Source organism: Cololabis saira, chromosome 21, assembly GCF_033807715.1.
Source record: "Cololabis saira isolate AMF1-May2022 chromosome 21, fColSai1.1, whole genome shotgun sequence".
Taxonomy (NCBI): Eukaryota; Metazoa; Chordata; class Actinopteri; order Beloniformes; family Belonidae; genus Cololabis; species Cololabis saira.
In genome coordinates this window covers 19,944,234-19,959,221 of record NC_084607.1, presented here as the reverse complement: position 1 = coordinate 19,959,221, position 14,988 = coordinate 19,944,234, and the positions used below count along the sequence as shown (strand labels likewise).

General features: G+C 39.5%; 1 protein-coding gene across 1 annotated transcript in view; it reads left to right on the top strand.

The window, feature by feature from the left end:
* Window positions 1-14,988, top strand: part of mosmoa (modulator of smoothened a) — a 42,566-nt gene that overhangs the window by 21,485 nt on the left and 6,093 nt on the right. The window contains exon 2 of the mRNA XM_061711990.1: window positions 1,167-1,379. Coding sequence (XP_061567974.1) covers window positions 1,167-1,379 — 213 coding nt within the window. The remainder of the gene's footprint in view (window positions 1-1,166; window positions 1,380-14,988) is intronic.

Sequence of the window (14,988 nt, the reverse complement as noted above, 5' to 3'; positions counted from 1 at the left end):
TGACTAACCATGGTGTCATTTTTGGAGGAGCTGTGTCTCATGAGCGCAGCTTCATACTCCGCTGAGAACCGCTCTAGTGTGAGCTGAAGATTGTGGCTCGATGAAGCCCATAGGACAACTTTATATGTGAAATTTAATACCTTGACCTTATGCACATTTATATCCTATGTATTCACTGTCAGCACCAAAAGGACTTCATCTTAAACTTTACTCTACAATCTGGAGCAGAATTAATATAATTACATTATCTCAGCTCGAAAAATGTATGTGGATAATAGATGCTAATGTTTTTCTGTTGCATGGATTATCAAAGGATAATCCACTTCCCATTTTAATTAAGTTTCTTTTGAATGGAACAAATTACATTGGCAGCCTGTTCTAACATGAGACTATATAAGGCATTTTAATTTGAAATGCTCCCTTCCCTCATTATTGCTGTAATATTATGGTTTATTAAGACACTCACTGAAATCATAACTGTTTGAGATGCTTAGCACATGTTATTTCAGCACCTGTAGTTAGTTTTCATCACTTACCGAGTGTTCACATAGAAAAGCCGGGGCTTCACAAAAAATTATGCTCAATGGAAAGTTTTATCGTCAAGGATAAGTCATTACATGCTGCTGCAGAATTAAGTGGCCCAATAGCAAAAACAACAGCCGTGTGTGGGAGAGATCAGACCACTGCTTCTCACAGTAGGTTGTGCTGTGCCCAGGACCCCTCCATGCATGCAACAGTTTGTGCCTGGGCACAGCTGAAGGGAATTTATGCCCTCTCAAGGTTGTTTTCAGCTTGCTTGATTCACTGTCTTTTGGCAGTTCAGACAGCTTCTCTTTATGGAAGACTGTTTCTTTTTAATGTATGAGATCAAGGTAAAAATCCTTGGTGTGATTGGTTTTTAAATGATAAATCTTTGTTTCACTTTTGCTTTTACTATATTACAATGTATGGTTGCTACAAAAAGATTATTTTTAGCATCCGTGTATCTATGCTGCTTCTAAGTTTATTGTGATTTGCTTCTTGTTGATAATATTGCTCTAAAGTTTTAAACGTTAGTGAGTTTAAACCCTTGTCAGATCAGCTTCAAACCCCAGTAGTGTATTTGCTACTGCTCTTTGAATGGTGAATTAAAGGTCAACTAATTAGCTTTCCTCCTCTCCTTATAGGCGCCCTTACAGTTGGACTAGTCAGACAATGTCAGACCATCCATGGACGAGACCGAACTTGTATTCCACCACGGCTGCCCCCCGAGTGGGTCACCACACTTTTCTTCATCATCATGGGCATCATATCCCTCACAGTCACATGCGGTCTTCTGGTGGCATCACACTGGCGCAGAGAAGCCACAAAATACGCCCGTTGGATCGCCTTTACTGGCAGTAAGTGAACAAGACAATGACTGTCACAATGAATTAAAGAGCTGTGCTTAGTACACTAAATGTAGCACATTTTCCTTGGAGCTTTATCACTTTCCTCTTTGTGTCACTTCATCTTGTCTGGACATTTCCTCTTTAAAATGTGTCCAATTAGTACATATGTCTGCATAGTCTGTTTTAAATACAAAACATACACAGGCACTATTTTTGCATGCTTGATGATATTCATGCATTCCTTTTCTCTCTTAAGCTAATGTCTTTAATACTGCAGCTTATCTGCTACCTGAGTGGGTGGTCATTGTAGCCACAGTGTTTCTCAAGTGTTTCACCTCCCTCTTTGCTTTGAATGTCACAGCTTTTGAGCTCTATTTTATTTTTTTTCCCCTTTCCCTTTCTCAAATTCGATTTTGTGTCGAAAGTTCTTGTGCACAGTGCCTTGGCCGGGGCTACGAGGCCGGGTGGGATGGTGGAGTTTGATTTGTCAGTTAGTTGAGGGAAGGGACAGCCTGGAGCACATTCATACAGATGGAGCACTTGCTTGAGAGGCTACAATGCCCGGTATTATTGTTTGAAAGCTGCGGGGGCATTTTTCATGATGCTGACAGAGAGAAAGAAAGTGCTTGTAGATTTGTGTAAACACCCTTCTTTTTTTTCTTTTTTTTTTTTAAATCTGCAGTGAACGGACAGATTCATTATTTGCATAACACTTTGTAATCTCTTGTAAATACCTGATAAATATAGGTTTTTCACATGCCAAAACCTGTCCACACACTGTCCAGTGAGAACAAATGCATATCACATGTTTGATTGAAAGCTATTGACTCACCATTTAAAAAATTACGCGTGAAGAGGAAAGAAAATGAGGTTGCTGGTGACAACTGTGAAGAGTTTTCACCCTTTGTCTCCTGTTAAGCTTCTGTTTGCCACACGTGGCCCGAGGTATTAGAAAATAAATTGAATTTTCCTCATAAACATTTTGAGCATGATGATTTGTCAGAAATATATAAATTCAATAAGGGTGTTGGGATGGTCTTTAAGCACCCACATCCCAGTCTGACTGAGAATGTGATGCATAGAAACAGCTGGAATCTGAAAAAAAATGCTGCATTTATGATGATTTATTTTAGAAATTAAGGAGGGGTTTTGAGGAGATCTTGTCTTTAAACTTCAGTTTACTTTTTTCATTTTTAGTTGATGTTTCAGAGATTGATGATCATTTTTTGATCCACCTATAACTCTCTAGTGAGTTTGGGTGAGAACATTAGTATAGGCTTACAAAGACTAAAGAAGGCAAGCTGAGTGCAAACTGTGTTTGCAGAAGTCAAAAGCAAGGGGTGTTTAAAAGTAAGAGCTGCCAATGTAAAGACACAACTGGAAAGGGGACAGAGGATTAAAGGGGAATTGGTGGTAAACAGATGAGGATGATTCATGCAAGACAAACAGGTGATGAAGTCTGAGAGGAGGTGGGCACTCTGTAGTTTAACTGGCTTCAGGCCATCAGCAGTCTTTTGAATGGATAGCTTTGTATGACTGGCACAGACTCACCTCTGTCTCCATGTGATGCATGTCAGCAGTGTTTCCCAATGTATGAGGGTCACCTGTGTGGGAGGATTCAATCTGGATAAATAATACATTCTGACAATGCGTCACCAGTAACTACAGAAGATGTGGTGACAACAGTGTAGGAAGTCAAACATTTCAAAGTAAAAGTGAAAAAAGTGAAAGACCTCCAGATATATGGGACCATCTGGAACAGTGAGTCAATTAACAAAGCACAAAGCATCTTTAACCACACATTATTAGTCAGGCTGCTGTTTATTAAAGATGTTTATTAACACCCTCTTGTCAAGGGTCAACTTGTCTAAAAAAAAAGACAGTTTTTAAGGAATTTTAGCTCACTCTTCTTTATAACACTGGTTCCGTTTTTTGGAGGTTGCTGACATTGGTTTACACAACTTTCTTAAGATCCTGTATTTCAGTCAGCTTGATGGCTGGACTTTGACTTTGCTAGCGCAATGTAGTTTGTTGTTTTCCTTTTTCAGTCAATTTGCTGAAGAGTTGATTGCGTGTTTGGGATTGTTTTCCTGTTGTATGACCCAGTTTTTCCTGACGCTTTAACTTTCGGGTAGCTAGCCTCACATTTGACTCTAAGGCCACATTCACACTGCAGGTTTTAATGCTCAATTCTGATTTTTTTTTTTTTTTTTGTGTGTGCCAAAAACAGATTTGCTTTTTTGTTTTTAGCTGTTGACATCAAATGCAGTACGTCAGGTGTACTGGTGAAAACAAAGATGCAGCGGCAGTGAGCGTGTATGATTTCTTTTTGTGTAATGGAAGTAGACAGTTTATGAATTTAATTGTGACAGGACAGCAGAATTTTAAACATTGGCTATGTGTGGAGCGATGGCTTAAATATTTGTACAGAGACGTGTTCAGTGCATTTAACACCATCCAGCCTACATTACTACTTAAAAAAGAAAGCGTGGGTTGCGTATACATGTCTGAATAACTCGAATTAGGACCTCATTATCTGGAACTAATAGCTCGATCACAAGAGCTTCAGTTCGGTTCGACTAATGCCTGGCTAAGGTGTATACACAGCTTTTAAAAATTTGATATCGGTCTGATTAAAGGTGGGCATAGACTGTGCAATATTTTAAATTGTTTGATTCAGCCCCATCTCAAACTGCACGACTAGATCGCTGAGTTCAAAAGTTCGCAGCCCACGAATAATGGTCTCACACTGTATGTCCCGATGCTCTGATGCGACCCATCTGCTCATACTATACGTTCCTAATAGCCTGTGTACTGGAACTGCAATGCCAAAAAGAAGTAGAAGAGGAGGAGGAACCCCGAAGTGGGAGACACTGAAGATGCTCAGCAAGAACAAACATGCTGCATTGGCAATGTGTGCCATTCTGTGTGGCCATAAATAAAAAAAAAATAAGACGACGTTGTGTTTGGACAAGGAATTGGCTGGGCAGACGTGGGAAGTACGGCCTTTCTTTTTCTGCTATCAAAAGATGATTTGTAATGTGAATTAGCACTACTTCAACTGTGCGATACCTTCACGAGGAGCGACCAGGATTTCAAACACGTTTTGATTTTCTTGCGATCACACGGTACGTGATCGGGAGCTCGTTGTGAGGTGTTAATCTCTCGTTGTCACCCCACGTACACTGCACGAAGCACAACCAACGATTGGGTCCAAATCTGGCCCGATCAAAAAAATAGTCGCACAAGTGGAAAATCGGTTCAAAACGAGCCAACAATCGCACAGTGTAATCACAGTGTATGCACAGTGTATGCCCGGCTTAATGAGACAATTTGACTTTCTGTTAGTACATGTAAATATACTGACTGTAGACCTCAGACATCCAATACAAGTTAGTCTTGTCTGTTGCAGAAATACTCGGACAACTCTGCAGTTGTGGATTTGTAAGTGATGGACAAGAGACCAAGCTCAGAGAACTGGTGGATTGTTTTGTAGCATGGTGTGGGAGCAATCATCTCATCATAAATGTGAACAAGACAAAGGAGATGATTGTGGATTTTAGGAGACCCAGGATTAAGTTGAGTAGTTTTTCCATCATGGGAGAAGAGGAGGTGGTGATGAAGTATAAATATTTCGGTGTTCACCTTGACAGCAGACCAGATTGGGGATACAACCCTGATGCTGTTTTATAAGAAAGGACAGAACAGACTTTACTTCTTGAGGATGCTAAGGTCCTTCAGCATTTGCAGCAAGATGTTGTATTCTTCTGTAAGTCTGTCATGGAGAGTTCAGTCTCATCTGGGGTCATTTGTTTGGGGGACACCATCAGAGAGAGTTCTGATGTAGGAAAATCAAATTTCATATAATGTCAGCAAGAGTATTCAACCAGCCAAAACAAAAAATCATATATGGGTTTAAAAAAAGAAGAAAATCAGATTTGGGTTGCTTTTGCCTGCAGTGTGAACGTAGCCTAGAATAGTTTACAGTATGGAGGAGTTATACTAATCTCAATGAGTGAATATTCTACTGTCCTGTGTATGCAAAACATGTCCAATACACCAGTCACCTTTCCCCTTAGGTTGTTTCTATTTGGAGAGTAGATGCTTCTTCACATAACTCTCCCAGACAAGCTGCACTTGTTAATTCTTTTTCACAGCATGGAGCATCTGATTGGATCATCAAGAGCTTTTTCTGAGCATGCATGAATTAAGCATGTACTGGTTTACTCATTCAAACAAACAGAGGGTTTTATTTGCAGCCAGCCTGGTGAAAATAGTGAACATAATAACACTGGAAAACCAACTTATCAATTAAGTTTTTTCCTTTAAAACTGGTTCTGGTCATTCCTGCCCATCCTCTCAAATAACAACGGGAAAGATAAAATTTGCTTTCAGGGATTAATAAAGTACTATCAAATTGAATCCAAAAGTTAAATTCAAAACTCAGTATAAGTTATCATGAATTATAAATAGGAATAGAAACCCTAACACAGTGAGTTGTGCATCCTTCATAATTCGCCTTGCATGAGTTAAAAAATGTCAACTTATCAGGTCGATTTTTGGAGATTTGGACTTGGATTCGATTTGGATTTGGAGATTTTGACTTCAGTACAGGCTTGCACGATACAAATTATTACTAGTAAACTTTTGATAAACAAATCTCTTTCAGATGTTTGACTATGTGGTGAAATTCTATCAGCTACAAATGTAGGCTGTTTTTAATAATAGTTTATTTAGCAGCATTTGCAGCGTTAGTCTGAACAATGAACACCATGCCTTCTTAAATAACTGCTTCCTTGTATTGAACTCCAGGGAACATTTTCCTTATTCCATATGGGTTAATGGGACCAAGCGGAAACAGTACAAAGTACAGGCTTTGTTGAACAACAAGATTATGATTAAAAATTGATGTGGCACACACTAGGAAAATGCCATATTGCAGCTTTATGAATATGTGTTCCACCTGCATTGAAGCTGTTACAAAGTCTATGTGCAGATCTGCTGCTCTAAAGTACAGGAAAACTAGATGCGTCACTGGGAGTTATTTTTAATAACATGAGACTATTTCATAATTGTTGCACTGCCATTGATCCTTTATTCAAAAGTAAATCAGGTTTCTTTGTTGCTTAATGTCATGTTGTGTTGCATATGTGGCCTCAGTTGTATCACCATTAGTTACAATGCCGTCAAAGGCACAAAAAAAAGATAAAACGGTTCTAATTAGTGGCAGCTTGGGTATTCAGTCACAACCACCTTTTCCTGAATCTTCTTGAATGACTCCCCAATGACTTCACTCCTGACCTCTGCTTTGCTTTGCAGCTGCTAACACACCTTTTATGCATTGAGTGGAACATCACAACATGCTCACTGTTATTGTTAGGTTTGCCTGTTATGAATTAATGATTTTTCCCATGTGGTCGACATAGTGAGCTAATTAATCCCAGTGGTGTTGATGCTGGTCTCAGTGTTCACATATGAGTGCATCTTCTTTCACTTATGAAACCAGGTTTGATGGGAAAGTGGAGAACATGTTAACATGTGGTGTTTTGGCCTCTGTAGACTTGAATGACCTCATGGAGGGAGTCTTAGATTCATTGAGCAGATTTCAATTCAAAATAGAGATTCTTCTAACAACTATTGGACACTTAAACAGCAGTTTGCAAACTGATCAATATTGATTGTCTTATTGCAAATGCAGACAAACCATTTCTGAGATGTATCACTGCTTTTACAAAAGCTTTTTCTCAGAAAACCACTAAATGCCAAAGCTATTCCACTTGGGTACAGTTGAAACAAACACAATCTGAGGGCACATGGCTTTAACGTAATGCATTTGTCTGAGGATGTAAATGTTGAGTCGGGACATCATGCATCTCATGTTAACATGTAGTAATTAGCAGACATGTGGCTTTTACTAAGGCCTCTTTGTTTTAATGCAGAATATTCTATTGACTTAAGCTTGCTTGACAATAAACAGGGTTGAAAAAAAGCTGTTTAGAAAGATTGACATCTAATTTATGCCTGTTGAGAGATATGCTCCTGAGGTGTCATACAGTGCTTGCTTTCTGTTTGCAGAAAAACATTAAACCCGATCTGCATTTGTGGGGAATATCAAACTTAGGCCCCGTTTACACATAGCAAAAACGGTGGCGTTTTCATGCGTTTTGGCCGTTGGTTTACATGAAAACGAAGCTCAAAGCCACCAAAAACTCTGGCCGAAGTAGAGATTTGCAAAAACACTGTCTTCACGTTTGCTTGTAAACGGAGATTTAGGCTTCAGAACGTTACATTAAGAAACAGCAATGTCACCAGCGTCATGTGTGCGACCTGTGTTAACAATTTGTTTGGCCACCGTCAATATTTTCTTGTATTTTACCTGTTTTATATTCTAAAGTCTGGCCTTAATCTTGACCGCAAGGTTAGAACTTGATAGTCATGCACACATTCTAAAGTGAAATTAAGTTTTCTGCCCAAGCATATTTATTATATTACAAAACATTTAATCGTGGAAGAAGTTGCCCCCTATTGCTGTAAAAGGTTTATTATGTGAACATTTAGATATGAATGGATAAACATAAGAGGTACAGATGGAATTGTGATTGTTAAAGCCTGAAAACATGTTGTAGATCTTCAAATATTGTTGCACATTACCTATCCTGCTGCTATGTAGGAAAAATCAAAGAACAACATGAATCTGTGTTTGGGCAGGTGTTTGCTGCTCATCTGCACACCTTTGGTCAACAAACATCTGCAGTGAGGATGTGTTTATATGTGCAGCAGGCATTTTTGGGGGATTTCTGTGGTTGTAGACACAGATCAGGAATTTCTATCTTTAGGAAGGGCAGCATCAAAGAGTCCTAAGAAAAGCTGAGGGGACAGAGGTTTTTTACAGGTACAGGATAATCTTTTCCTAAGTTATTCGATTTTTTTTTTTATATTTTAATGTCCAATTCCTTTTAGTACTTAAATATCAGGAATCGGTCCAGACCATGGTGTTTTCTGATTTTGAAGTATCACGTGGATGGCATGTTGGGAGCCACTGCAGTGCACTAATAATGGTTCAGTTTAAGCATGATGTGCAAATACAGTATATATATATATATATATATATATATATATATATATATATATATATATGTATATATGTATGTTTTTTGTGTAGTTTACTATGTAGCAAGGCAGTGATTGTTGACAGTTTAACAAAACTTAAAAAGGTTCAGAGAGGCAGGGCACCTTGACGATGTATGATGTGTAATTTTAAGCTTGAAATGCTTACGTTGCATGGCTTTTTATTAAATCGAAACAGGTGTTTCAAACTGACAGGAAAAGGCAACAGTGATGGAAATAAAGCAAAAGAAGAAAGCTGGCAAAACATAGTTATTCTGTGAATTATTTAATCAATACAGGCTATTAGGTTTACCATTCAGTCTACCTGATGTTTATTTCTTACGTGACAAGTTCTTATTAGAGTTAAAAACAACAGCATGCATTGCCTTGCCAAAAAAAAGTCCCCACCTGGATTCAACTAAGCAAATTGCTGAGAGCCTTCTATTGGAAAAGTACCAGAGTGATTAATATGTTTCATCTGGCAGCAAGCTATTTAACCCTAACGGATGCAGTGAGGAGCTTCTCGTTCCTTAACCATGTTGGAAAACACATCATGTAGTCATGGAAAAAAGATTTCGTAAAATACTAAAATGGGGTTAAGAACTGACCGATGCATTTTTGAAACCTGGAAGGAGAGTATTGAACAATCAATTTTAGGCAAGAAATGTGATTGAAAGAAAATCTTTAATGATTTTGAGTGAAGATCACTTAAATGTTAATTGAAACCGATAAGTGAAAATCAACAGCTGAACACTTGGCAGTGGTTAATAGAAAAAGTAAGAAAATTTTATATGAAAAGAAACCAAGTAGTAGCTGTGTGACCTAAAGAAAACTACTTATCACTGAATAAAAAAAAAGCTTCAGTTTGCTCAGCAGTGGAAAGATTGAACTTCTTTCTATGTACCAATAGAAAGAAGTCATTAATCTCATGAGTCCATTCACCTTATTCCAGAGTGATGAGTACATGTGTGAGACGAGTAGTTCATGAAGTGATGTACCCATCAAGCCTATGAGGGCAAAGTTATGATCTGGAGTAGCTTTAGGCAAGGCAAGCTGATTTCTATAGCACAATTCAACAACAAGGTGATTCAAAGTGCTTTACAAAGACATTCAAATATAAATAAAAAGCATTATTTAAAATTAAAATACAAAAAATAATGAAATAAAAACAATACATCAAATAAGATCAAATTAGTAGAAAAAAAGTGTTCAACCTGGACTTAAATAAATTGAGTGTTTCAGCTGATCTGAGGCTTTCTGGGAGTCTGTTTGAAAACCAGATGCAGATGACCTGAGGGGTCTGGAAGGTTCATACTGGGTCAGGAGGTTACTGATGTATTTTGGTCCTAGACCATTCAGAGCTTTAAAGACCAGGGGCCTCATTTATAAAAGAGTGCGTAGGATTCATACTAAAAGTCTACGTGCGCTCAAAAGCCGAAAATGGCGTGCGCACAGTCCACCTGGAAGTTTGCGCATGTGAATTCGCCTCATATCCCGCCCTCTACACGCCCACTTTCTACCATGAATGGTGAATGCCAAGTACTTGATGACTGTATTTGCATATGAATGAGCCTGCTGAGCATGCACAGCGCCTGCCTGCAGTCTGTTTCTGCTGTGCGTCAGGATGAATTAGACATGTTCGAGCCAGGCCACCGTGTCACTAAATTTCACGGAGACCGAGATCGAGATGTTGTGGATGAGGTGGAGGCCAGGAAAACCACATTATTTGGTGGTCACAGTAGTGGCATCGCTAACAAAAAGAAAACGAGTGAGTGGCAGCACGTCGTTGCGGCGCTGTAAACGCCGTGAGTGCCACGGACAGATCTGTGGCAGAAATAAAAAGAAGTGGTGCAATCTGAAGGTGGAGGCCAACAGGAGAGTGGCCCGGCACTTATTTGTTATGTCCTCAGTCATTCTACAGTCGGAAGCGGTGAGGGACGAGGAGGTTCCCGGCCCGGCGCGTCCTGGCACTGCGGCTGCAGCACCAGCAGCACCAGAGCGAACGAAGCGCATGGCACAGCTGGAAGTGGTCGTGTCCTGTTTTTCCAGGTCCTGCTGAGACATCAGATCTTTAGATATATTTTTAAGGTGAAAGTAGGCTGGCTTTGTTATTGCCTTAATGTGGTTTCCAAACTTAGGTCTGAGACCATCATAATACCCAGATTTATGGCCTGGTTGGTGGTTTTTTAGGTGTATAAATTGAAGCTCTGTGGTGACTTGTTATTATTTCTCTTTGTATCCAAAGACAATTTCCTCAGTTTTGTTTTTGTTTAGCTGAAGAAAGTTGTGGCACATCCAGTCATTAATCTCCTCAATGCATTTACCAAAGGCTAGTGCAAGGCCTCGGTTTCCAGAGGAAATTGTAATATATATCTGTGTATCATCTGCATAACTATGGTAGTTTATTTTGTTGTTCTTTATAATTTGTTCCAGTGGGAGCATGTAGATGTTAAACAGAAGAGGTTCCAGGATGGAACCTTGGGGAACTGTATCAAATGCAGCACTGAGATCCAGTTAAACTGAGACTGACATTTTTCCACTATCTATATTCAGACATATATCATTAAATTTTTTGGTCATCATGTCTCAGTGCTGTGGTGCTGTGTAAAACCTGACTGGAAGGCAACCTAGCAGTTGTTTTGGGTTAAATATGTAATGAAGGATATGAAGAAATATGCATGTATAGCCCAGGACTGTGTGCATGTTTTTGTGACGGTAGCTACCCAAGGGAAGCTCCACACAGAAAGGCCCTTTCGCCAACCCCACCCAGGGTTTAGGTGCTGAAGTCATGGGGGAACTTAACACACACTCAATTCCGGCCAGCGTCCCCGGCAGGAATTGAACCCATCTTCTTGTTGTGAGACGGCTGGACTACCAGCGGCGCCACCGTGCCCCCCATTATTTTATTTTTTTTTACCAGTGTAACATTTCTGCATGGAGACGTCTTCCTTTCAGAGATAACCTTCACCTTAATGGGAGCAATAGTATCCATAACATTTAACATTTTAGCATTGAAGCTACTGATGAGCTCATTGGCTGAACCCCCAGACAGAGAAGGTGTTGGAGAGAAGACCTGGTTAAAGATCTCACTACTGTTTTCACTTATACACTGTTTTGAGATCACTGCTGTTGAAGCATTTGTGTGCACTGAAAACATATTCTCAAAGAAAACACACGAGTGATCAAGACAGGCCCACGTCAGACACAGTAACCTTTGAAATGCTCAGACCCTCAGAGATCAGTAGGTCTAGAGTTTGCCCCCTATTGTGCGTGGCCTCTGTTACATGCTGAGTCAGCCCAGAGTTGTCCAGAGTGTTAGTCAGGTATTTCTTCCGTTTGTCCTGAGGGTTGTCCACATGTCAGAGATGACCTTCACCATAATGGGAGCAATAGTATCCATAACATTTAACATTTTAGCATTGAAGCGTTAGGTGGTAAGGTTTGAGTTTTGTAAAGTGATGTGCCCAAACAAATTAGGTCCCCTGACCGTTTGAATACATTGAATCTACATAATTTCCCTTGGGGTTTAATAAATTATTATTGAATTAAATTGAATGACCAGGTTTTTGCATCAATAGTCATCCATGATCAATGGACATACACACATATGTGAAAAGAGCCTGAAAACTCCACTGGAAATAACTTGGCAGCAGATTGCTCTCTGTAATGGCTTTCCTCCTGCACATGTAGGCGGTCGCAGTATTAAATGCACATTTTCTGTGCATAAGAGCTGATATAGAGAACGATAGAGTCGGCAGTGCTTCCATCTATACTCTGTTATTTGCGCTTCCACCGCACCTGTGTGTTATATCCAGTAATGGTAATTTGATTGAGGTTTAATGAATCAGGGAAGTACACGTGGCGACGCAGAAGAGCAAGTCATAAAGTGAATCGCTTTCAAATGCATTGGCTTTGTCCACCTACCACAACACCACAACAGTTGTTTACAGACTGAAACCGGGTCGGCAGTGGACAAAACATTTTCCATTTTAAAGGTTTGAATTTGCCAGTATAAATATTTGCCAGTATAACTGTGACACTTGCACTTTAAAATGAAAAGGTAATAATTTGGATGTAGCCTCAGAGAGCATGAGACATGATCTTCACACATGGAAATTAATTAAAAGTTAAAATAGATTAGGTCAGATTAGATTAGATTGTCCTTTATTTCTCCCTCAATGGGGAAATTTGCTTTATGCAGCAGCAGTACACTCAACACAGTATAAATAATTGTTCACTTTAAAATTGCATGAATCATTTTCTTATGTCTTTAAACAAAAACATTTTATGTATTATCAGCAGCAATAAATAGAAATGGCTACACAAATGTTTCAAGTGTAAAAACACAAAAGGTATGCATTTATTGAGTGCCTGTAAGTTGCCATGGAAACACACTACATAAAGTTGACCACAGTTTTGAATCATTGCTCAGTGAGTTTAGATTAACAGGTTTTTAAGTAATTGTGCTAGTAAGTAGTAATTGAGCTAAGGTTTATTATAACCAGGGAAGGCCTACTTGGCCTGTGGGGTCGTTGCTGTGGGGATGGCCCAGTTCGGGGTCTGGGGAGTCCTGCACTGCAGCCTCGGCTGTGGTGTGGCCCCCGCCGGCCCTGATCTGGTTTCCCCGTGGTGACGCCCTTATTGGTCGTTGGTGGGGGGGCTCCTGGTGGGGATAGATCCCCAACATATCGTTCCTCAGCTCAGCGTCATGCCAGGTCTTCATTTATTTATTTATGATGTTCATGTTTTAATGTCTATGTGGGGGAGGTGGAGTATATGACTACGTTTACATGCAGTCATTAACCCTTTTAAAACCCGAATATTAGCAATAACCCGGTTTTGCACGGCCATGTAAACACCAATAACCCCTTTGAATAACCCGAATTTGCTCATATTCGGGTTTTTAAAAACCCGAATATGACCCCTGGGTTACTCCTTTTAAAACCCGAATATTCGGTCATGTAAACACCAAACGGAATATCCCCATCAAACGGAACATGAATTTGTTTTCTAAGCATGCTCTGTTCGCAAGGAATCTTGGTCTTTTGAGTCCAGGACGTACTTCTAAACATGGACAAAAGCAAGACCACGCCACACTTTTGGAGTGAGGAGGAGACTAATCACTTCATAAATGTAATGAAGGATATGAACATTTTGGCATTTGTAGACGGTAGAAAGTACCGGGATAGCGAAATTTACAAGAAGGTGAGCGAAAAGTTGTGCAAATTTTGAATTTGGATACAGGAAGAAGAAGCGGAAATGACAGGAATTGCGGAAATGACGTTCTCCACGCGTCGCTGGTTTGATCGAGATATCCCAAACGATTAATTACCATGTATACAGGGATAACCCTGTTTGCTCACACATGTAAACGGAATATTACGAATGTTTCAGTAACCGGAATATTAGCAATAACCCAAATTTTGACTGCATGTAAACGTAGTCACAGTGTGCTGTTTGGATATTGAAGTGAGCATGTATGTGAAAATGACCAGATGTGTGTTTTTAACCACGAGTGTGTGAGTTTTTCTATGTTAAATGTTGATTGTATTATGTAAAGCACGTTGGGTTACTAGTGTCTGAAAAGTGCTAAATAAATAAAGTTGATTTAATTTGATTTGATTATGGGTAAAAATGGGTTAAATGTAATTTAATGGCGCCACTTCACCAGCATTGTCTCAGCATTCTAGCTTAATATATACCTGTCAACTAATTTACTGTTTATTTCAAGGTTTCTTATAGACTCAGAACCTCTACATGGTTTCCTGATATCAGGAGCAAAAGGGGGTCACTGACGGAGCTAGTGCCTCTCACAGCTGACTTAAATCCCAAACTCTAAACATAGCCTCCTCTGTGGCAGCATCAGATGCCATTGTGAAATAAGTAGGTTAAACAATTCATCTAAGTTATGTTTTAGACTCGCTGTGCGCAGTTTTGTCTTCTCATGCAGGTACACAGAATTCTTTTCTTATTTTAAAGATTTTGTGGGACGCAGGAAACGGGTAAAGAGAGAAGGGGGAGGACACACAGCAAAGAGTGACTGGCCGGGACTCGAACCTGCGCTGCCTCCATGAGGGCGATAGCCTCTGTAAATGTGCCAACTCAACCTACTGAGCTATCCCAGGCTCCAAGTAAAACAGAATTTTATGAAATAATAAGATTGATCTTTTATTAGCAGCTATACTGCCACCCAGCTGAGTCATGAATTCTCAAACCCTTCTGTGAAGGGCTCCATCTATCATCTAGTAATATGTCCTGTAGCATTTTGAGTGTTTTTCAGTAGATGCTTCAGTTCTTGCTCCTGAAAACATGTTTTAGATTGAAAGGAATTTTCCAAATTCCGTCTAATTGTTCATTTGAATATTTAGATATTAACATATAAGTATTTAATACAACAGTTTTTCGTTTCTTCAAATGACTGTCTCTTACAAGAAATAAAATAAGCAGTTATTTAATAATACACCACTTGTATAGCATCACATAAATGCCCATCATTGCTTCCTCCTCTTAA